The sequence below is a fragment of the Silene latifolia genome, chromosome 10 (assembly GCF_048544455.1).
Source record: "Silene latifolia isolate original U9 population chromosome 10, ASM4854445v1, whole genome shotgun sequence".
Classification (NCBI taxonomy): domain Eukaryota; kingdom Viridiplantae; phylum Streptophyta; class Magnoliopsida; order Caryophyllales; family Caryophyllaceae; genus Silene; species Silene latifolia.
Window position 1 is genome coordinate 138577636 of NC_133535.1, and position 25165 is coordinate 138602800.

Here is a 25165-nt window from a genome sequence, read left to right on the forward strand (position 1 = left end):
CAAAACTCAGAAAGGCATTTATGTTTTCAAATTACATGGGCAGCTTTATCATCATGTGCCAAATTTATTACCCGTTGATGGCAAACCACGCTATTTACAACTTTATTTTTATGATGGCCAACATGAGGCTGAAAACCGGGGTAATTGCCTTTCAGAATTGAGGCAAGATATTATAGATATTCTTATGCGTATAACGGAAACAAATCCATATGCACGGTTCTTTCGATCACTGAAAGATATTACCGTAGACGAAAACACCCAAATTGTCATTAACAAGAACCCACGTACAGATGCAAATGTTTATAATGCACCTTCATCAGATGAAGTTGTTGTGATTTGGTCTGAAAGTTCATCATCGAGTCTATCTGAAGGTCCACATATATCAGTAACTGGTAAAATGGATGGTAGTCACAGGATTATGCACTATTATGGTTGCTATGATCCATTACAGTATCCGCTTTTGTTCCCATCTGGCGAATGTGGATGGAGACAAGGTTTAGAGAAGAAAAAAAAAGACACCTTAAGGACGGTACCCAGCATGCAAAGACGGCCACTGGCAGCATCTGTAGATAACGTAGAAGCTTTGTTAGAGGCAGAGGAAAACTGTAAGTTTTGCAACGTCTTTTGCAATATTACTTTAAAATACTTTATGCATTTAATGTTCTAGGTTTAAAATAGTTACTAATCACTAACGGATTGACAGCTGCACCAACGTCAAAGGATGATATTATTGCTACAAGCTGCAAAATAGACCTGGTAATATGCTGTTAAAGGCTGGTCGTTGTCTACAGCAATATATTGTTGATATGTATGTGAAAGTGGAGAATACCAGATTAGATTATTTTAGAAAAAATCAGGAAACAATTCGAGCGGAACTATACCAAGGCATCTTGGATACGGTTGATGCTGGAGAAAGTTGTAATGTTGGTCGACGAGTTATCTTGCCACCAACGTACATAAGAGGCCCTCGTGATCTTAAAAAAAGATACCTAAATGCAATGACTCTTGTTCATGAGTACGGGAAACCTGATCTCTTTGTAACAATGACATGTAACGTTAACTGGCCTGAAATAAAAGAACAAATTGGTCCTGGAGAAGAAGCACAAAATCGACCAGATATAGTAGTAAGAGTTTTCCATGGCAAGTTGTTATCCCTGAAGAAGCAAATAATGGAAAAGCATATATTTGGAGAAGTAGCAGCTTTCATTTACGTAGTTGAATTCCAAAAAAGGGGCCTCCCTCATGCACATATGCTCATTATTCTGAAACCTGGTTCCAAGATTACAACCTCTGTTGATTTTGATAGATTTGTATCTGTTGAAATACCACGACAAGAAAATCCAGCATTACGTGCACTGGTGTTGAAGCACATGATGCACAGACCCTGTGGTCAGTTCAATCGTGAATATCAATGCATGAAACACAAAAGCAGTATCGGTCGGTGTAAGTACAACTATCCTAAAACATTTACAGCTGAGACAACTACCAATTCAGATGGATATCCAGAATATAGAAAACGTGATGATGGCCAAGCTGCTGTTGTTCGTAAACAAACGTTGGACAACAGATGGGTTATTCCTTATAACCCATTCTTATTATCACTTTTCGATTGCCATTTAAATGTCGAAGTGTGTTCAACTATTCAAGATGTTAAATATTTGTACAAATATGTCTACAAAGGCCATGACCGGATCTCTTTCAATGTTATCAAAAGTGCAGATCCAAAACCTGTCGATGAAATCGAGCAATATCAATCTGGTAGATGGGTTTCACCATGTGAGGCAATGTGGCGTCTCTATGGCTTTGAACTATGTGAAACACAGCCACCTGTTATGGTGTTGCCAGTCCATTTTCAAAATATGCAGACAATGTGCCTGCACCCGGACGAAAATTTAGAGGCGGTAGTTGCAAATGAGAAACATGCTCGCACGCCTCTTACTGAGTTTTTTGTGGAAACTTCAAAGGAAGGAACTGAGCCACTATTATATGCTGACTTCACCAAAAAATATCGGTGGGACAAAGGACAGAAGCGATGGTTTAAAAGAAAAACAAAACTTTTGGTTATTGGTCGTGTAGTGTTTGCTTCACCTTCAGAAGGGGAGCGATATTTCCTGCGTATTCTTCTTCTTCATGTTCGAGGACCAAAGTCTTTTAAAGATCTACTAACTATTAACGGGTATACATGTGCTACTTTCCAAGAAGCTGCCCTCAAAAGACGCTTAATTGAAGAAGATAACACAGTTGACTTGTGTTTAAATGAAGCATGTGAAGTTCAAATGCCATCTGCACTGAGACACCTTTTTGCAATTGTCCTCATCTTTAGCCAACCAAAAGATCCAGCAGAATTGTGGACAAAATATTACTGTCATTTGTCTGAAGATTTTAATCACAAATTCCCCAATGACCCAAACAAAGTAAGTCGGCTTACAACTTCGTCAGTTGAAATATCTTTGGAAGCTATGGGGAAATCATTGAAGGCATTCAACCTAGAACACTTAATGGAATCTGAAGATGATGAAATTCGAAGGACAAAAGATATTGTCGATGCACTTGATGCACCCATCTCGCAAGAGTGTGCTGATTGTAGAACAATGCTTAACTTTGAGCAGAAGGCATCATTTGATACTATAATTTCTCATGTAAAAGAAAATAAACCAGGCACTTTTTTTATAGATGGGTCAGGAGGAACAGGCAAAACTTTTCTTTACAATGCATTATATGCAGAAGTACGCCTAATGAACAAAATAGTACTATATACAGCTACTTCCGGCATAGCTGCTGCAAATATACCTTCTGGAAGAACAACGCACTCTAGGTTTAAAATCCCTGTTGATATTAATGGATCTTTAACATGTGATGTACCGAAACAGAGTAGCCTAGCCGCATTAATAAGAGAAACAAGTCTAATTATATGGGATGAAGCTTCAATGGCCAAAAAGGAAAACGTTGAAGCGCTTGATTTGCTACTTCGAGATTTGTGCAATCCTGAAATTGTCTTTGGTGGTAAGATTATTGTTTTTGGTGGTGACTTTCGTCAAGTTCTGCCAGTAATTCCTCATAAACCCCAAAGAGAAGCTGTTGAGGCAAGCTTAGTAAATTCTGTATTTTGGGCCAAGTTTATCAAATTTCGATTAACTGAAAACATGCGAGCACGAGAAGATCCTCTTTATTCTTCCTTCCTACTATCCCTAGGCAACGGAGAATTACAGTCTGAGGAAAATGAATTAGTAAAGCTTCCTCAACAGATTGTTCGACAGCCTATACATGGTGGACCGGATCCTATAAATGATATTGCATCTGTTGCTTTCCCAGAGCTGGATCATACTGAATTTAATTCAGATATTTTTACAAGCCGTGCTATTATTACACCAATGAACGATGATGTCGACGCAATAAATTCAGTTCTGATCAATAAATTTCCTGGAAAAGCTGTAACATACAGAAGTTACGACTCATTACTTGATGACAAATGTAATATCTATCCAGCTGAATTTGTTAACAAACTCTGTCCAGGAGGCATGAGCCCACATGAACTTGTTCTAAAGGAGAATTGTCCAGTGATACTGTTACGCAATATACTACCGTCATATGGTTTGTGTAATGGTACTCGGCTCCTCTGCAAACGCTTCACCCCTAATTTGATTGAATGCGTTATAACAACTGGTCATCACAAAGGAGAACATGTTTTTATTCCACGAATTAAGATGGGACCATCACCTTCTGCAAACTATCCATTCCAATTCCAAAGGAATCAGTTTCCACTGAAACTGAGTTTTGCAATGACTACTAACAAGTCACAAGGATAAACTCTAAGCCAAGTGGTTGTCTTCCTCCCAAAGCCATGTTTCTCGCATGGACAGTTATACGTTGCATTGTCTCGTGCGAGGACATCGAAGCAGGTCACTGTTATGTCAACAAACAGACAAGATCTGACAACAGATTGTCGTGTTAAAAATGTGGTATCATTCACAGTACTACGTTTAGCAAATATCATCAGTTAGATAAACAACAATGGTAGAAATAGTGATATGAATGGTGCATATATTTAAATGTACAAATATAATGTCCTTACTTCTTAAATATTTTAATGTCACTCTGTTTGAGGGATTGTTGTCTTATTATTAAGAAGTAATTAAATATTCTTATCTATTTACGACACTACTTTTTCCTTCATTTGTAATGACCATTTTCCTAAATTGCAGAATGCACAACAACTGTAGGAAATAACATAACATGGAAACATGGAACACTTCTACTATGTCAAAACAGCAAAAGAGACATGGTTGAACAACTTTATTCGATATCAATTCTATATTTAGGAAGAATTATTTATTACTCAGTTCAAACAGCAAAACAATCACTAATGTTTTTAAATGAGACCTAAGTTACCTTTTAACTCTGCAAATGATCTTGAAACAAACTAATGTCTGCAGGCAAATAGATGGATAATAAGCAAGTTTGCATAGCAGCCAGGCCGGGTTTAACATGGCCTTTGTAGTAGTATGGCCAACAAAAAAAGCAGCGCAATGGCTTCAGAATGTGCCATATAGGCTGCTGTGTCTCGAACAACTCCAACGTAAATATAAGCTTCATAATCCATTTTACAGAGTGCCAAAACCTTACAGTTCGTATTTCCTTATCATAAAGAAATAATTAAGACAAGAAGAAAATGTGCTACTGGGACAATATGGCTAATTTTTAACTGCATACCCAAAAATTCATACTTTCGCTAAAAAACATAATCGTGTTGTACTGATGTTCTATGAGTATTTTCAACAGCTTGAAGATACCACTTTCTTCTCTCAACTTACCTACCACTACACCCTTGCCACTATTAATTCCTATCAACATCAACAGTAGGGATAAAAGCATTCAAGGCTACTAGCAAACTGTTTTTCAACAATTTATCTTACAAATAGCAGATAATACACACCATTATGGAGCTTTGCCACATGTAGATACCTCATTTCTGCACCTCCCACAAACCACCCGGTGATGGTTGGGCCGCATGTTTAATACGCGGAACGATTTGTGACAGTTCGTAAGATTATCGTCAAGTGATTGCTCAAATATTAATGTCTACCTCATGGTTGTCATCTACGTCCCGATACGGTCGTTTTGGCAGTAATTAGAGTACATTCGGAGTCCGGGCCTAAAACCGTCTCCATTTTCCGATAACCGTTAAATCCCGAGTCGGAATGTTCTGGAGTGTTCCAGATATTTCTATTCCATATTTCACAAATTTTATCTTTTAGTAAATAAAATCCCGTAATATTCATATAAAATATTAAGGAAGATCGAATTATTTCCGTCCTATCATAACTCAAACGCGGAAATCTTTCTTCAGCAGGAGGAAACCTCCTGGGAATAGACGCAGCAGGTGCTGCGCCTCTTCGAAGGAGCACAGTTCCTTCACGTGATTAGTATAAATAGGAGCCTTCGCTCCTCATATTTCTCACGCGAGTGTCCGCCCTTCTCTTCTCCCTTTGCATTCTAGACTTTGTTCTTACTTATTGGCGCCTACGTGCTTGAACATTCGACCACGTAAGCTCGGATCTTTCCGGGTACCAGCCTCTCCGTTGCATGACCGACCAATTTGACCAACTACACAATAATCAACTGAATTAACTTAATCGTTTTCCTCTTACGAGGGCACTTTCTTTGCATTCGCGTCGAGCATCACTAATCGATTTCTTAGTCCTTCTCGTTTCGTCAACATGTAAGTCTGAGGGTGTAAATCCCCCTTTTATTTATTGTATTTTACTTTTCGTATCATCAATTGTAAGGTTTATGTCGAAAATACCATTAAAACCGATTTCTAAAACCCTTTGTTAAAACCTGTTTTGCGGATTTCCAGTAGATAACCGCCGAGAAAGGACGCAGCAACTGATGCGCCTCTTCGAAGGAGCACAGTTCCTGCTGCGCCTCTTCGTGAGGCTGCCGCAGTTCCTGCTTCCTTTCTTCTTCGTTTGTCCTCTGTAATTCGTGTTCAAATTCTTTCTTTTGCTTGCTTCGTATCTTAATTCTTCGTCTTAATATCATAATAAATCCACATGTGTTATAATCACCGTCATTCTCATGTTTAATTTGTCATAAATCCGACTTAAATCCCAAATAATCCAATATTTGCGGGTTTTCGTCATTAAATTCAATTCCGGGTTGTAGAGATTCAATTTGTTCAATATTGGGTTTCTGGAATTCGTCTTTGATATAGTTTTTATCTGTTTATTCACATATTCATCGCATATTCGTCATCAATCCGCCATATCTAACGTAGTTAATTGATTTAAATCGTAGGACTCATTAATATTTTTCACTTCTATCATTATTCCATCATGTAATAATCCGTTTGTATCCGTCTCATTCATATTTTACTGTTTTCATAACCCATTCATATGTTAAATAACATGCTAATCACTTTCATCCGAGTAAATATCATCAATTGATCATTAAATTCACCAATTAACATTAACGGCTTGCAATTACGGCTTCACAGCCAGAACTAAGCCAAGGAACAGACGCAGCGTCAGCTGCGCCTATTCCAAAGGACGCAGCTCTGCTGCGCCTGTTCCTGGCTGAGTTCTGTCCCTGAACTCCGTTTCTGCCTTGACATAGTTTAATTAGTCTACGTATTAATTGACTATTAACCGTAATATATCGCTAATTCATGTTCGTTGGTTTATTTTATTCTTTCTCTTTTATTCTTTTTCCCAAATTATCCGTTTTAAAGGTATTTTCGACATAAATCGCCTAATCCAATGTAATTATTGTAATTTTCATTATTGTAATTCATAATTATTGTATTTCTTTTATTGTTTGTATGCTTTCACATGTAAATGAGCATTAAATCCTACCTCAACCCAATTGTTTGCTAACTAATTGTCAACCGACTTAGTATTAATTCTCACATGCTAGGATTAAAACTTGGATGTTGCATTGCATGCATTATAGCCGACGATATATCAAGTACGAATAACTTCCCTAATCATTAGTAGAGGCCGCTATCGAGGCGGGCGGGATTAGGTGTTCGATCAAAAGAGCTTCCTAATACGTACCCTCACCCCTTACTCCAGATATCTGTGAACACCCGTGTTCATTGGCATCCACGAGAGTCATTCTAGACATAGAATGCTAAGGGTAACGATTGCTTAGTGTTCATGTCTCTACTTTGTGTCTTGACATGACACGAGGTACTCGAACGGTTCCAATTTCCCATAAAAATTGGTGGCGACTCCATAGAAAAATGCAAACGCTTGTTTCATTTTCACCAAGCGCCCCCGTGGGCGGCCCGCTGTCCACAGTTTGGCGACTCCGCTGGGGATAATACACTTACGTGTAGCAAGGGTGAAACTTGAACAAGGTTAGGGAATAGTTTGTACAAGACAATTGTCGGTTTTCATTAACTCGGTCTTCCTAGACCGTTTAATTCGGCCTTCTTAGGCCCAACCCAACCCATTCGACCAATCGTCCCGTCTAAACGGTCCTAATTCTTATTTGGGCCTAAGGATGGATAGCGATTGACGTCATCCATACCATGATGCTTACTCTTGTTTGTATCAAGGGCCTTCACTACTTGAGGAAATGGACTAGGAATCGGCCTTACTCTTGTTTGGCGCGAGCCTCTCCACAGACTTCGCGTTTGATGGTTCGGTATGGCAACCCACCCTTTAAACCAAAACCCTTCTAAATGCACTCAGCATCCCGTTATAATGCTTGTATAAATGTGTAAACCTTACGTGATCATCATTTCTAAACAAAACCATGACGAATTTTCAAAACCCTTTTTCAAACAAAATTTCGAAATAGGCTCTTAATTAGCGCAAAATCCGGTCAAAACTCTGTCCGTTTGTCGTGTCAAAATTCGGGCCACAAGCCCATTTCAAAACCTCACTTCGAGTCCACTCCTACAACTACACTACAGTTGACTAGGACACACATTTTCAAAGACCTTGTCTTTCTTCAAAACTCACTCAACACAAGTGGCACACACCCACTTCACGAGTCAAAACTTTTCCTCTTTTAGCAAGTGTGATAGAATGGTCGATCGTGTTTTGATTCGTCGCCGATCTCTTATCCAGTTTTCAAGATGCCCGGATCAAGTGATGAAGCAAACTTCAACCAACTCCAGAATAGTAATGATTGAATCCTAGCCGCGCTAGCCCAAATGCAGTCTACTCAAGAACAAACCTATGACCGCCTTGAGCTCATCGAAGGCCGTATCTATGCCGTAGAGGGAAGGTTGCCCCCTCTTGAGAGTGAAGTACTACGTAACTCCGATGATGAATCTAGGGATGAGAATCCTCTCATGGGGACGATTGCAGCTGAGAAAAGGCTCCAATACCTAGAGGAGCAATTGATGTACCTTAAGGGGGATGACATTTATAGGGAGAACAATCGCAAGTATGAAGCCGTCAATTCCAAATTGCCAACTAACTTTAACATGACGGATATCCCTAAGTTCAAGGGACACGAGAACCCGTTAAACCACATCCGTGCCCTCAAGGATTACATGTCTATCAAAGGCATCTAACCCGAGATGTTCTTAAGGATCTTTCCTTCATCTCTTGACACCATCCCGAAGCAATGGTTCTACACTTTAGATCACAAGCAGGTCGCCACTTGGGAAGACGCCGCAATCGAGTTCTCTAAACAATATGCGGATAATGCCGAGATCCAAGTCAACATGCGTACTCTAGAGGTTCTTACCCAAAATGACAAAGAAGGATTCACCGACTTCCTAAGTAGGTGGAGGAAGACTAGCACTCAACTAGTTGAACGCCCGGATGAGGCTACTCTTGTGGAGAAGTTTGTGGATAATCTCAAGCCCATATATGCCAACCATTTGAGATACCAAAACATCAAAACCTTCAAAGACTTGACCGTACTAGGAACAAGGATCGAAGACGACATCCGTAAAGGACTCTTGTCCAAAACGGTAGGCCGAGGTTATCAAGGGTCCACAAGTCGTTCATACGGCTCTACTAGCAAGACCGATGAAGTTAACCTTCTCGAGCCATCCAAGAAAACTACCCCACCAAGGAAATTCACAAACCTTGGGGACACTTACTCCAACGCTCTAAAAAGGCTAATGAAGCAAGGTAAACTCCAACCCATTGGACCTACTCCCGAACCCGAAAGGAAGTCCAAGTTTTGGGACGAAAATTCATACTGTGAATAGCATAGGGGCAAAGGGCACGACACAGAAAAATGCTACAAGTTGAAAAACGTGCTTCAAGACATGATTGAAGATGGTCGACTCCCAATACCACCGGGAGGTAAGCCCAACAACACTCAGAATCCTCTTGGAGTTCTAGTGATCACAAGTGATGAATCTACCTTAGATTGCTCACACCTCATTTCTCCCTCCGAAAATGAAATTCATGCAGTCGAGAATGAAGGGCTCTACTCTACTATCTCCCCTACCATTTCCGACTTCATCACATGGGCAAGGAGTGTAGATAGACAAGTTTGGGAACTAGAAAGCATGGTAACAACCTTACGCAATCCCAACGCAATACCCGAAGAACGTGTACCATTGATCTTCTCTCAAAATGCTACTATGCAAGAAATAATCACCGTGGTTGATAAACTAGTCGATCAAATCATACGACTAGAAGGTGATATCATGAGAATGAGGGAACTAGCTGCAGTCAATGGGGTTTGGGCCGATGATGATGAGGACGAATATCTCATTGAAAACTCTTTAGTCAAGGAAATAGTCCAAAATGGTGAAGACCAAGATGTGGATCACCTAACTCGTTCGGGTCGCCCATATCAAAGCACTACTCAAAACGGTCCAACCAACGTCATCACATCAAATGACAACGAAGATGACCCAACTGATCATTTGCTCAAGCAATTACAGAAGACCAAGGCTGATCTTTCAGTCTGGCAATTAATAGCAAGCTCATTTCCACATCGCCAAGCTTTACTACAAGCTTTGGCCAAGCTAAACGTAGCACATAACTCCACTCCTGAAGATGTAGTCAACTTGGTCTTCCAAGAATCACTTAAGCTAAGTAATCCTATTACTTTCTCAGACGAAGATTTGCCACCTTTCGGCGCTAGTCACAACCTTGCTCTATACATCACTGTCATTTGTCTAAAGAAGAATGTGCCAATGACCTTGGTGGATGATGGCTCCGCGGTCAACGTTATACCCCTCAAAACGGCATACAAGCTAGGCATGAAAGAGTCAGATTGGACTCCTACCAATCAAGGTGTACGTGCATATGACGGTACACGACGAAAAGTGGTAGGACTTGCTAACTTAACCATAGCCACACGGCCAATTGAACGAAAGGTTAACTTCCAAATAGTGGACATTGAAGCTTCATTCAACATACTTCTGGGAAGGCCTTGGATTCATGCTTCCAAAGCGGTAACATCCACCCTTCACCAAAAGATCAAGATCCCACTAAACGGCAAAGTAGTGACGATCACTTCATCACCCATCAAGGCAATAATCGAAAAACAGTCGAACAATCAAGTCCTTGCGGATCCTGTATACGAACTTGGGGGCTTCCAAAGTGTAAGTGTCATAGAAAGCGAATTGGCACCCTTATACTATAATCCCTACTCTAACTTGGTGGTCAACCACATACTCAAATCCCAGGGATACTTCCCTGGAATGCCTTTGAACCCTATTCGGAAGAATACCTTCCCGCCCTACAAGGAAGGCAACTCAACGAGGATACCACTTGGACTAGGATACAAACCTACAAAAGAGGAAGTTCTCGAAATGCTTGCCCAAGTCCAAAACCGCAAGCACGTAGGAATCCAAATGAGGCCATACCTCCCTACTTTAAATGGGTACTTTGTTCAAGAAGGAAGTTCAGAGCTCTTTCATGGATTTCCCGAACCTTGGCATTATCTTGAGAGGAAGTTAGCCGGAATCGAGATCTTTCACGATTGCTACTTCATCCCTCCAGAAACGGTTCCTACCGCCAAAACCCGTCAAGCACCTTGCTTAGACGAACAAGCTGTTAGCCTATTGTTTGGAGAAGATCGATTCGTAAGGGCCGCGCAGGATGAGATCATTACTATGATACTTCAAGACGACCGCTTCAACCCCACCGCGTTGATCACGAAAACCGACGCGAAGCGGCGAAAGGATGGAGAAAATCAATCAAGTGGACCAACAATCAAGGAAGACTCTTCAAGCTCACTACTGGAGAAGGAGAGATGTTCAAAGGAGAACCAGAAGACGATGAGTTCGAGTCGGAGTCGGAGTCAGAGTCGGAGTCTAGAGAAGTCATTAGAGAGTCCACTCCTGTCGTCATCCCCACTCCCTTCGTTACTCCTAGCTTAGTCTCGAGTAGTCACGATAGTTCGGGAAATGCCCCAACCATTTGTCCCTTTACCGCCACTGACCATGGATCAGTTGGCTTCTTTGTTTCAACTTTACTCAAATCTTAATATGAATAAATCAGGTTGTGCTTACTCTTTGTGTTATCTTGAGTGCAATTCTGTTTACGATGATACTGAGGATGACCAAGACCCAGACTCAATTGAAATACCTCCCTACGTAGCCAAAGAAATACTACAGGAAGGGGAAGGGGGACCAGTAATAGAGGACACCGAACCCATCAATGTAGGAACCGAACTAGAACCCAAAGAACTTAGGATAGGGACTACCTTGAGCTCTACCGAAAGGGCCGATTTCATAGACCTCCTAAATGAATTCAAAGACGTTTTCGCGTGGTCCTACAAAGACATGCCAGGAATCGACAGGGATATCGCTGAACATAGGATTCCGATTAAGCCAGGTTTCAAACCTGTGAAACAGAAGCTTCGACGAATGAGAACAGAATGGGCTCTAAAGATTAAGGAAGAAGTGGACAAGCAATTTAAAGCCGGGTTCATCAAAGTTTCCGAGTATTCTGACTGGGTAGCTAACATAGTACCCGTACCCAAAAAGGATGGGAGAATCCGTGTTTGCGTCGACTTTAGGGACTTGAACAAAGCAAGTCCAAAAGATGACTTTCCTCTACCTCACATTGACATATTAGTGGACAATACTGCCGACCACGCATTACTATCCTTCATGGATGGATATGCGGGTTATAACCAGATCAAGATGGCCATGGAAGATATGCATAAGACCGCATTTGTCACCCAATGGGGAACCTATTGCTATACAGTAATGCCGTTCGGATTGATCAACGCCGGAGCTACATACCAACGCACCGCAACTACACTCCTACATGACATGATGCACAAAGAAGTTGAGGTATACGTAGATGACATGATCGTCAAATCCAAGGAAAGAGAGGGACATATTGCGAACCTTGGCAAGTTCTTCGCAAGGCTACGAAAGTACAACATGAGACTCAATCCTCAGAAATGCACATTTGTGGTAACATCTGGCAAACTCCTAGGATACGTTGTTAGCCAACGGGGTATAGAAATAGATCCTTCCAAAATCAAAGCTCTGATCGAAATGCCACAACCTCAAACAGAAAAAGAAGTCAGAGGATTCCTGGGAAAAGTACAGTACATAAGTCGATTCATATCGAAACTTACGATGATTTGTGAGCCTATCTTCAAGAAACTCAAGAAAACAGACCACACCATGTGGGATGATGATTGTCAAAAGGCGTTTGACCGAATCAAAGAAATATTAGCTAAACCACCAGTGCTCATGCCACCACAACGAGATCAACCTCTTGGTTTATATCTCACAGTAACCGAAACAGCCATGGGTGCCATGCTGGCTCAAACTGTAGGAAGTGAAGAAAGAGCTATCTACTACCTTAGTAAGAAGTTCTTGGAGTACGAGTGCAAATACTCACAACTAGAAAAGACATGCCTCGCTCTTGTGTGGGCAACGAAGAAGCTACGCCACTACATGCTTAGCTACTCCGTCAAGATATACTCCAAAATGGATCCAGTCAAATATCTCTTCGAGAAACCTGTCCTCAACGGACGTCTGGCAAGATGGACTCTGATGCTCTCAGAATTCGACCTTAAATACGTACCACTGAAAGTTATAAAAGGTCGCGCCGTCGCCGAATTCTTCGCAGAAAATCCTATCAATGACGCACAAACCATAGATACTTGGTCATTTCCCGACGAGGATATACTTCAAACTGACGTAGACTCCTGGGACCTATACTTTGATGGAGCATCAAACTTAAGAGGATTCGGAATAGGAGTGTTGCTCATTTCTCCTGAAGGTGAGCATACACCAATTGCTGTCAAACTCGACTTCGAGGTGACAAACAATCTTTGCAGAATATGAAGCTTGTCTCATTGGGCTACAAGCGGCAGTAAGCTTAGGCATCAAAAACCTCCGAGTACATGGGGATTCATCACTGATAATTAACCAAGTTACAGGATCTTGGAAAATCCGAAGCGAAAGCCTCGCACCCTATCAGGCTAGGATAGACCAAGTCGCTCAATTCTTTGATCACGTAACCTACCTACACCTACCTCGGGAGGAAAATCAATTTACAGACGCTCTTGCGAAACTTGCATCTTTGATAAATATGCCAGATCACATGATGGAAATGCCTTTGTGCATCGAACGACGGCCAGAGCCGGCTTATGTCCACCAAATCACCGATGAAGAGGAAATCGCACAGGAGCCCTGGTTCCAAGCAATCCTGAATTTTAAGCTTAATGGTACCTATCCACCGGATATGGACAAGAGGGGACAACGTGCTATACGCCTATTAGCTTCCCAATACGTTCTCATGCAAGGAGAATTATACAAAAGAACACCTCTTGCTGTAGTCCTGCGTTGCCTTGATCATTCACATGCACGAAAGGTGATGGAAGAAGTCCACGACAGAGAATGCGGTCCTCACATGAGTGGGCCTATGATGGCAAAGAAAATCACACGTCTGGGATATTATTGGACCACAATGGAATCCGATTGCATCAAATACGTAAGACATTGCCACAATTGTCAAATCTTCGGGAATGTACAACATGTCCCTCCTTCACTGCTCTACACAATGACATCTCCTTGGCCATTTTCTGCATGGGGAATTGACATTATCGGAAAGATAACCCCAGCCGGAACAGGAGGTCACTGTTTCATTCTGGTGGCAATCGACTATTTTACCAAATGGGTAGAAGCGGCTTCCTACACTGGTCTTACGGCTAAAAATGTGGCAAAGTTTATACAAAACAACATCATCTGTCGATATGGTTTCCCACATGATATCATTAGCGATAACGGGTCACACTTCCAAGCCGAAACCGAGCAATTGCTAGCCAAATACAAGATTAAGCATCACCACTCTTCGCCCTATAGACCACAGACTAACGGCGCGGTAGAGGCGGCAAACAAGAATGTTGTCACGATTCTCAAGAAAATGATCGACAATTATAGAGATTGGCCAAGCAAGATACCCTTTGCTTTATGGGGGTATCGTACATCTGTCAGGACGCCCACTGGGGCTACTCCTTTCTATTTGACCTACGGCATGGAAGCCGTACAACCAGTCGAGCTAGAAATACCATCCCTGCGTATTCTACTAGAAAGTCAAATCCCGGAGGCCGATTGGAAAAAGGATAGATATGAAGAACTCATCCTCCTGGATGAATGTAGGCTACGCGCCTTACATAATGTCCAAACATATCAAGCACGTATCAAACGAGCTTTCAACAAAAGGGTTAGGCCAAGAAACATCAAAGAAGGAGACTTAGTACTCAAATCGGTTATAGCTCTTTTACCTGTCGACCCAAGGGGAAAATTCAAACCTAATTGGGCCGGACCATTTCTAGTCAAATCCATACTCCCAGGGGGTGCGGTTAGAATCACAGACCTAGATGGGAATGAGTTTTCAAACCCCACAAACCTTGACCAACTGAAACGGTACTATGCCTAGAATAGGAACAAAAGACGCGCCTCGCGTAAACCCACGTGTCGCTCTTGTGGCACTAAATAAACGGCCCCTGGCCCAGCTAAAATAAGCTAATGTCACTGTGCTCTTGCATTTTGACAAGTTTGTCATCCTCATATCATCAAATAAACTAAATTCGCAACTCCAGAGTAAGCAAAAGCTCATGCTTATTTTCTATGTTCATTACAAGCTCTTGCTTCGAACAATTATTCTTTTACATTTACTCGAACTACGCGCAAGGGTTTGATTTCGCTTTTCAAGTGAATACGTAGGCAATCCTTCACAGGATTCAACCCATTATATCTAAAATGTAAATAGAAGGACATTTGCATTGCATTTGAAATTCGACAAGAATAATAAGTAGAAAATCTCAACGGTTTCATAACCATTTAACCTTTTTATTTCATTCATTTCCTAAATAATAATAGTACGTTACATAATAAAAATAGAATAGGCTAGGATTCTAAAAATCCCTCCTTTTTATTACAACAACAACAACAATAATAATCAAATAATAAATAAAGACTCGGGCTATTCCTCCATCTTCCCCTTGCCCTTGTCATTCTTGTCATATTTCTTGTCACGACCTCGAGCCGGACGCTCTTGCACCACTTCAGACCTAATCACCAACGGTCTTTCTCGAGGCCTGGCTCTTCCATTCTTGCCAATCACAATCTCTGCGACAGGAGTAGTCTTGGATTTCTTCGAAGGATGAACAACTTGAAACCCGGCTTCTTCTTCTCCCTCTGTCAGATGCTTCTCCTTCTCTTTCTCTCCCTCGCGCACCTTGTAGTCAACAGGCTCGCGTTTCCTCAGTCTCTCGCGCTCTTCCGGAGTAATAGCCTCTCTCCACCTCAGATAAGAATCTGACACCCACAAAGCATTGGCGGAGAAGCTCAAGAACCACATGTTCCTTTGGGCCCATTTGATAGCCCACTCTCTTCGGCTCTCTGTAGTAAGTGCCATAGCAGTCTGCGGGACGGTATCAAGCCTAGGAATCGTCTGCTTCAGCCCAACTTGTCTCATCAGCCTTTCCGGGAAGATGCATACCATAAACTCCAATCCAGGAATGCGCACGGACCTAGTGGGATCCAAAGAAGACACTCCAGTGACAGACTTGAGGTGCCACCACGGTACAACCCACCTAATCAACGAACCATCATCATTCTTCAGCTTGTTCTTCCATTAATCACAGACCCGGGTAAAGTCCACCATGTACAACCGCGTCCTCATCGCAATCGAACGAGCATGATAGGAAAGTGCTTGAACTGGGGGCTCGATCAATCGGAGCCGTTCCATAAGCCAAACCTACCGAAAAACAGGTATTAGACAAACGAAAAAAAAAAAAAAAAAGTGTCTTTTACCTGCAAAATGACGGGACTCCCCAAGAACGGCAGATCGCGGTTGGATTTCCTATTATCCAAACCCAAAATAATCTCTCCTAAGCATAAGCAAGCTGGGCTCCTCCGCAGCTCCATTTGCTCAATAAGGCCCAAAAGACGGGGATCACCTCTCAAGTCTTCATCAACGTGTCCTTGGAAGACATACACATGCAACAAGCAAAAGCCAAATGCCCTCCTCCTAGCAACATGAGAAATAGTAGGGTCGGCCCTGTTGATGAATCGGTCTACAAAATCCAACATTCTCACACCTTTCGGGGTAACTAGACGATCCACCTCAAGTCTGGTCAGTCCAAGCAAGTCTCTAAATTTGCTCTTATACCCTTGTGAAGTGGAAGGAATGGCAGGTAAATGTTCGGGGTCCCACCCACCAATAGCAGCAATTTCTTCAGGAAATGGGCAAATGTCACCTCCTGGGAACGCGAAAACATGATAATTCGGGTCCCAATAGTCAAGGCACGCATCCAAGAATGGTTTTACAACCTTAATGAGTTTCAAACTCAACAAAGACCCAAGGTTATAAGCACCCATGTCATGCTTCTCCATATTCGAAAATTCGTTGGTCCATTACTTCATGCGGATCTCCAAAGTATTCATAATGACAATTTTCTTTTGAAGATTTATTTTGAGAGTTTTATGTGAATAGACGAAGAAGAGACGGAAGATTTATGTGAATTAAAGCTCCATCGACGCTTCTATTTATACTATTCTCTGTTTCCAAAAATCCGTCAGAACGGACCAGCTTGAAACAAAGGCGCAAAGACTCCCTATTGCGCCTCTTCAAAGGGACGCTCTCATCTGCGCCTCTTCCCCAGTCTCACTTATGTGATTTCCGCGTTGGATCTTTCCTAATTCTATAACGAATAATTTCCTATTCCTACGGGGTTTTATTTTGGTAAATACGGGAAGATTACCATGTTTCAGGTTTCCTAAATTCGCGGGCACGCATTTCGAGGCGACGTCGACACCTTCGCCATTTCATCACACTTAATTCATTTTCTTTTTAGGAAATAACTTTCATCTTAATTCATTTTCTTTTTAGGAGGTAATTTTCATTTTAATTCATTTTCTTTTTTGGGAAACAATTTTCATTTGTTTCCATTATTAACAAATTTCAGCATTTTTATTCACTTCAGTTTCTTAATTTCATTTCTACATTTTCTAACTTATAGATTTATTTTTTCTTTTTTTTTAGGGGGTAACCCTCCCTACCGTCCGGTCATTTCCGGCAAATTTTTTGCTTTTTTGTGTTCTTTTGAGTCTCATTTTGCGCTAATTAAGGCCATATGTATATAAAAATGTATGTTTTGCGTGATTTCTATGTAAATTTCGGCAGCATGACGGCGTAAACCGTTATCTACAAAACCTGTTCAAGAATAACCTGCAGATACAAGCAACACAACCCAGCAGCAAAGGCACTCAGGCCGTCGTATATACGCCAAACAAAGCAAATGTACAAGCAAACTGGGGGCTTGGGCCCCAAACAAAGTCCAAAAAAAAAAAAAGTTCAAAATCAGATGTCCAAATGTACAAGCCTACAAAACTACACAAAACTACTGCTGGGCGCCCTCCAACTCTGCAACTCTCGCCGCCAGAACGGCGATCTCGGCGTCCCGAACCTCGAGCTCCCTCAACAAACGAGCTGTCTCCTCCCGAGATGGGGCAACTCTCGCTCTAGCTCGCGGTCACCCTGTAAACAGCAATAAATTGGCTCATGTCAATCGATTCAAGCAAAATTGAAAATAGAAAAATCAAAAAAAAAAAAAAGAGAAATAGGTGTAAGGTTCATACCTGACGACCTCGACCACCGACGAGTGCCTCGACGGCAGTAGCTCGCAGCCGGTTGGCCACCCTCCATAATGCCACGAACCGGGACGGCGCGACCTGCATTTTCAAAAGAAATTCTCAGCAAATTGAACAAACTCAATCAAATGTGTTCCTACACGAAAGTTATACAAGTTAAAGACTCACCCTCCGAATCAGATGCTGCCAGTCGTCTAGGCCAGCATCCGTCACAGCTACGTCAAAGTCACGCAGCTCGGAGATCGTCGTCCTCCCGGTCGCGTTAGTGTACTCGAGGGTCTCGGGGTACACTGGGGGCTCGATGCCCGCCGCCTCGACCTCCTGCAAAGACAAGTAGCTCTCATTAATCGATGATCTTTCGTCGTAAATTCTCAAAATCAAATCAAGAAAAAGTAAAAGATACTCACCACTACCGGCCAGTACGCCAACCTCCCGTAGAGGAACGCTGAGTAGTCCTCGCCAAGCAGAAGAAGGGCGCCGCCACTGGCACCAGCCAAGTCCGCCTCCCTCTCAGCCTCATAAGGCTCCCAAAACATCGTCCTGGGAGGATCGACGGGAACCGTCAATGCGTCCCGAGAGCACTGACGAGCCAAACGCTCACCCAAGTACCACACAGGACCCATCGACGTCCTCAACAGCAGTCGGCTCGGGCTCCTAGGTCGAAGGACCTCAGCCACGAAAGGAGGCTCTCCAGCGTACTCCACCCAAGGTCTGGGCGCCCACTATGACAAGTTAAGGCAAAGATCATTCCTATGATCAATTAAAGGCAAAGTATAAGAAGTATAAATGAATACAAATGGGATACTCACGCTGCTCAGCTGAAGAGCGTTCACGTCCCGCCGGTAGACGTTGTGAGAAGAACGCTTGCTCTTCGTCCAGCACATCACCCAATCCCTCACCACAGGATAGGCCCTCTCCAGCGGCTCCGTCCTCTTGGGCGCGAGACTCGAGAAGTAGGAGTACACCCACGAATGTAAAGCAGAATAATCAATGACGATCTTTCGTGATTTGATAAAGAAAGGAATTTACTTTGGTCTAAAGAAAGGTTCATACCTCCAACAAGTAGTCCGTCCGACAAAGACTGGAGAAGTCCCCTTCTCCATCAACTCCGGACGAACCATGGCCCTCATGAAGCGGATGAGGACCGCAAAACCAAAAAGTGACCCGGTCCCAACGTCCTAGGGAACTCGGTCGAAAGGAAGGGAAGAAGCTTCGTCGACAACCTCTCGCCCTTGTCTCCGAGGTAAATCGAAGACAGGGAACCACCAAAGCCACGACGAGCCCTCTCGCTCACCAGTACAAGGAGGAGGAGCCGTCTCTCTCCCGTCAATCGTCACCGGCGCCGGGGTCTTCCCCGCAAAGTAGTCTCGAACGTAAGAACGGGTACCAAACCCGATCGCAACAGCCTTCGGCGACAAGTTCCACCCGATCGGTCTCCTCGCCTCGGCCGAGTCCACTCTCATGGCGCCTCCGCCACACCACCTCCTCGCTCCCGCACGGCACCGAAAATCATGCCGTAATCCTCCAAAGTAACTCCCACCTCACCGAAAGGCAGGTGAAACGTGGAAGCCGTATCCCAGAATCGGTCCAAGAAAGCGCGGACCAGGCTAAGGTTAGCCCGCAACTTCCTCTTCACGATATCCCTCCAGACCTGTACCAAAGGACCGAACGCTCCACGCTCGATCATGGCCCTCTCCTCCGCCGACAGCCGCTCGTAGTGCTCCATCGCTGTCGTGTAACCCGAGAACGACCTGATGTTCCCGGCCTCCTATTATGATTTAAAACAAAGCTATCTTTAGTTTTGAATGAAATTTGAAAGAAATTTGGACAAAAGGATAAATAGGGGATGAGTAGTGAGTAGTGAATTCCTATTTACCAAACTCTTCACCGTCCTGTAGGACAGGTGACCCTCTGCAGCCCACACGAGGTGCCTACTCTCCCAGGTCTCGGCCACGCAGAGCTCCCCTCGGTGACGACCTCCTCGCCCGACGTTGGCCCGTCTCGGGATCTCCTCCTCCTCGACCCTCCTCCTCGTGAAACTCGGCCCATCACCGCGGCGGTGAAGGCACGCTCTAAAGCCTCCTCAACGATGGCGGCGTCTATCTCCATGGGAGCTCTCCCAGAAGTAGAAGCCTCATCACCTGCAACGTTAAAGCAAATTCAGGCCGCGTCATATGACGACGAGCCTTTGTTAAGGAGTTTTCGAGCCTTCAAAGCCCTGAAAACGCCCTTTCCTTGCCATTCTTGGCCATATTCCCATCAACCCCATCACTCATGTGATAAATTGGGTCAAGTCAAGTCTAATTCGAAGCCTAGTTCCGGGTTCAAGTCGAAATTTCGGCAGCATTTCGCTATAACAACGATTATGCCCTAGAAAGGTGTCCTGAAAAAGTTGTCACAAACCAAAATTCCGAGATGGTAGAAAGTTTGCCCATCACCCAGGGATCCCAAATATCAAATTTCATCGCAAATGGGCAATCCTAAGGCTATTTTCGAAGGAATTTAGGGTTTAGCTGTAAAACCGTCTCAAAATTTCACTCAAAGGCTCAAAACTCGACAAAAATTCGAAATAAATACATGGTTATGTTCCTAACATTACCTACTATCCATTTCTAACGTCAATTTGACAAAGCAAATTCATTTGGGGGAAAAGCCCCAAATTTTCGATCAAAAGGGTCGAAAACCCTAGATTTTGCGGCTCAAAATTCAACAAATGTAGAGGATTAATGCAAGATTGAGATACATACCTCGATTAGTCATGTTTAAAGCAAGCTTTTGAATCAAACCTTGGCGGAAATGGTGAAGATTTGAGAGAGAAATGAGTGATTTGTGTTTCGAATGCAAATAAATACAATCCCTCTGATTTTCGCGTTTTTACGCTGGAAAGCCAAATTGGGGAATAGACGCAACAGGCGCTGCGCCTCTTCCAAGAGACGCAGCTCTTGCTGCGCCTCTTCCTTTTGTTCCCTCCATACGGATTTTCAAAAATTCGTTATAAGTTCGTTATTTGTGGGACCATCTTTGGTGCGCCTCTTCCCCGATGCTATTTTACTCTTTTGGTCCGTTCGACGATTTTCTTTCGTTCCGGCTCTCATTTCCAAGCTAGCAGCAGACTGTTTACTCCTTCCAAGACCCGTTTTTGCTTGTCGCAACGAGCATTTACTTATTCACAAGAATTCGACACACGTTCATTATGTCTCAAGCGAGAGTAAGCGGATATACTTTCCCTCTCAAGAAAAGAAGAATAATTCCCCATGATGTCTCCAGCGAGAGTAAGCAGACGTACTGTCTCTCTCAAGATGTGAGGATTAACATCTGCCCAAACAGTTTTCCCTCCAGCAGTTCCCAGCCGTGTCCTGCTACTTGCAATATTTTCCCGAAGATTATCCAAACAGTTTTCCCTCCAGCAGTTCCCAGTCGTGTCCTGCTACTCTCAATATTTCTTGTTTCCCCACGGAGTTCGACGAGGGTGTCGTTCTCCAGAAGTTCCCCAAACCAATAGAGTTCCTATACCCAACCTTCGGTTTACCCCTTAAGTTGAACTTACTTTAGGCCTCCTTCCCGTCAATGCTTTCCTTTAGGGTCCCATACCCTAGTACAATCCTTATATATCCTTTAGGTCTTACCCTTAGCTCCCATGCTCAACCTTAGCTCCTATGCACCTCCGGAAGCATCTCGAGAAGAAGTCTCAGGTATGGTCTTTTCTTATGGCTGGCGAGCTTCCTTACGTAGTCTAATGGACTTTAAACGACCCTCCCCGATAGTCGAAAGACTCTAAAATGTTCCCGACAGCAGGTCCTTGGTTCAGACCCCTTGAACCGCCTCGCGTCGCCATAGTCGTCAGGTTGTAATCTTCGATTGACCTGATGGCTATACTTTGACTTTCGCCTTGTCCAAGCCTCAGTCAAAGTGGGGGCTCAGAGATACCTCATTTCGCACCTCCCGCAAACCACCCGGTGATGATTGGGCCGCATGTTTGATACGCGAACGATTTGTGACAATTCGTAAGATTATCGTCAAGTGATTGCTCAAATATTAATGTCTACCTCATGGTTGTCATCTACGTCCCGATACGGTCGTTTTGGCAGTAATTAGAGTACATTCGGAGTCCGGGCCTAAAACCTTCTCCATTTTCTGATAACCGTTAAATCCCGAGTCGGAATGTTCTGGAGTGTTCCAGATATTTCTATTCCATATTTCACAAATTTTATCTTTTAGTAAATAAAATCCCGTAATATTCATATAAAATATTAAGGAAGATCGAATTATTTCCGTCCTACCATAACTCAAACGCGGAAATCTTTCTTCAGCAGGAGGAAACCTCCTGGGAATAGACGCAGCAGGTGTTGCGCCTCTTCCAAGAGACGCAGTGGCTGCTGCGCCTCTTCCCAGGCCCTTTTCTGCGTGTTTTTCGTATCTTTTTCATATCTTTCTGAGATTCACTTCCAAAGAGTCTCCGAAACCCTAATTCCTTCACGTGATTAGTATAAATAGGAGCCTTCGCTCCTCATATTTCTCACGCGAGTGTCCGCCCTTCTCTTCTCCCTTTGCATTCTAGACTTTGTTCTTACTTATTGGCGCCTACGTGTTTGAACATTCGACCACGTAAGCTCGGATCTTTCCGGTACCAGCCTCTCCGTTGCATGACCGACCAATTTGACTAACTACACAATAATCAACTGAATTAACTTAATCGTTTTCCTCTTACGAGGGCTGTAGATACCCGTATCCATCGATATTGGAATTCATAGAGAACCCGACAAACACCCGATGATGATAGGACACATGTATTCTTTAGTTGTCATTGTCATTATTTGGAGCTCGTTTTACGATGTAGGATGGGCGTCGTCGATGAAGTATTTTATTAACTTAAATGATATTTAAATTAATGTTTTTCTAAGTGAGTTCATTTTATTAATTTAAATGATATTTAAATTATGGCTTTTTTTAGGTGAATTCAATTTATTTTATTTTATTTTGAATTTATTTTCCCAAGTTTATTTTATTGAAAATAAAATAAATATTTGATTTGAAAAATCATTTTATAAGTATATTTGGTTTGAAAAATCATTTATTTTAATGTGTTAATTGATTTGAAAAATCGATTTGAAAATCGAAAAGAACTCGTTTTGAACGTGTGTTTTTGAGCTCGATTTTAGCTCGGTTTTTGAGCCCGTTTTCTTTACGAATTGGCACGAATCTCGAGTACACTAACCAACCTAGACCACTACCCATCCAACCCCAGTTCGAACCCCATAACCATGGCCCAAATCCCGTCCCAAATCACCCCCAACAGCCCGCGCAAAACACAAAGCAGCCCCCCTGTTTTGCAGCTCAAACCCGAGTCCAAAACCCGTGCCCATTAACCCTAAACCATACCCTAATGTCCTACCCATATTACCTTACCTTAATCACCAAGAAAACCCCCCATACGAACCCTAGAAAACCCCCCAAAAGCTGCTGGACAGCAGCTATGCTCAGCCGAGCCCGTCTGCCTCTCCTCCCTTTTACCCTACTTTAACTCCCTATAAATACCCACCCTTCACCATACATTCATTTCTCTAAGTTCTCCATACATCCTACCTTCACTCACAAGCTTTAAACCTCAGAAACAAACCCTAATTGCCTCTCAAAAACCCTCCACAAAACCGACATCCAAACTGAAACAGTTTGTGTGTCCTCTTCGAAAAACAGTTCGTTCCTCCTTCAAACCTCCATCAAAACTCGAGTTTCTTGTTCCAAATTAACCATACAACATCCATATACACATAAGACAAAGATTTACGAGCCAAATTGCCCTTGAGAGTACACGAAATCCCTCGAAAACAGAGTGTTATACACTCTGTTTTCGCGGTTTGTTCCTGTCTGTCCAGTTCTGTTTATGCTCGTTTTTCGTGCCCAATAACTCAAAACGAGCAGGGGTTGCTTTAAGATCTTTGTTCTCCTCTCTTTCTAGTTTTCAAAACATCTTTTAAATCGAATTTTCATCGTGAAACGAGAGAGAAATCGCTGTTTGAAAGTTGCTGTCCAGATTCGATAAAAACGTGTTGTTTGCTTTGTTTCTTCGTCGACGACGGCCTCTCGAGATAAAATCTACCATCGATTACGACCCAAGACGGTGTCAACGATACATGTAGGTTGAGGGTGCATCAAATCCTCTTCTTTCTCCCTTTTATTTCGTTTTTTTATGTTTGTTTTTTATATAGTTTGTTTTTGTTTGTTTATCGTTTTTTTTGTTTATCGATTGCTTAATTAACTACGAAACTAGTTTAGTCCGAGTATGAGTTAAAGTACCACCATGAACACCCGCGTTGACTTGAGATGGGAAAGAAACCGCTACATCAGTCGGTCGTACACCCCCGTCTCATTTACATATCCTCGTGTTCAAGGTAGGGCATTAATAAAACGAATTCTGACTTCGCTCTTCGCTTCTGACCCCTCTCTTCTCTCGTGTGATTCGACCTACCCCTGGACCATTTACATGTTAGTATGACCTCTGATTGTTAACATATAACTCTTTTAGATGATATTAGATCAGTTTAATAACCTAATTAGACACTTTAGGGTACATTAACATAGCTTTTAAAACCGATTAACAATTCTGTAACTTAATTGAATACATCTCTCTCTTTCACATAATTTCTCGCTAGTATAAGAGTGCGTGATTAGCACCTTCTTATTAACACTCGATGAGTTAATTTAATTAGCGAACTTGACCTAATTTGACCCCTTAGGCCGTGTAGAATACACCTTTGCGCGACATCCTTCCAATCGATCAACGTTGTTTCTAACTCGTTTTCTAACTTGTTTCCTATCCTGTTTCGCAAGCATCTATCTAACCTAATGAATATAACCTAAGGATTAGGGTATGCTAAATCGTGTAGGCCGTGTTGGCCGCGTCCTTGTAGTCCCTTTTCTCGTTATTTCTCATCTTTATCTCGTTATTTCGTATCTTGTAATTAGTTTGTTTATCGAGTCGTGTTTGGTAGTTTGTTTGTAATTTTCAAGCTAGCTTTCTTTTATCGAGTCAAAACCCCTTTCAAAAAACCTTAGTCTCGTTTGGTTAGATGGTTGTGCCCCCATGTATGTAAGAGCGTAGTAAATCGC

General features: G+C 42.6%; 1 protein-coding gene across 1 annotated transcript; it reads left to right on the plus strand.

Annotated features, from left to right (window-relative positions):
* Nucleotides 1-761: 761 nt before the first annotated feature.
* On the plus strand, nucleotides 762-3806 carry LOC141608343 (uncharacterized). The gene has a single exon (XM_074427707.1). It carries the CDS (start codon nucleotides 762-764, stop codon nucleotides 3804-3806), a length of 3045 nt encoding a protein of 1014 aa, XP_074283808.1.
* Nucleotides 3807-25165: the final 21359 nt, after the last annotated feature.

Excerpts from the sequence above, each read along its gene's own strand:
- LOC141608343 (XM_074427707.1), top strand. The coding sequence starts at position 762 with ATGCTGTTAAAGGCTGGTCGTTGTCTACAGCAATATATTGTTGATATG.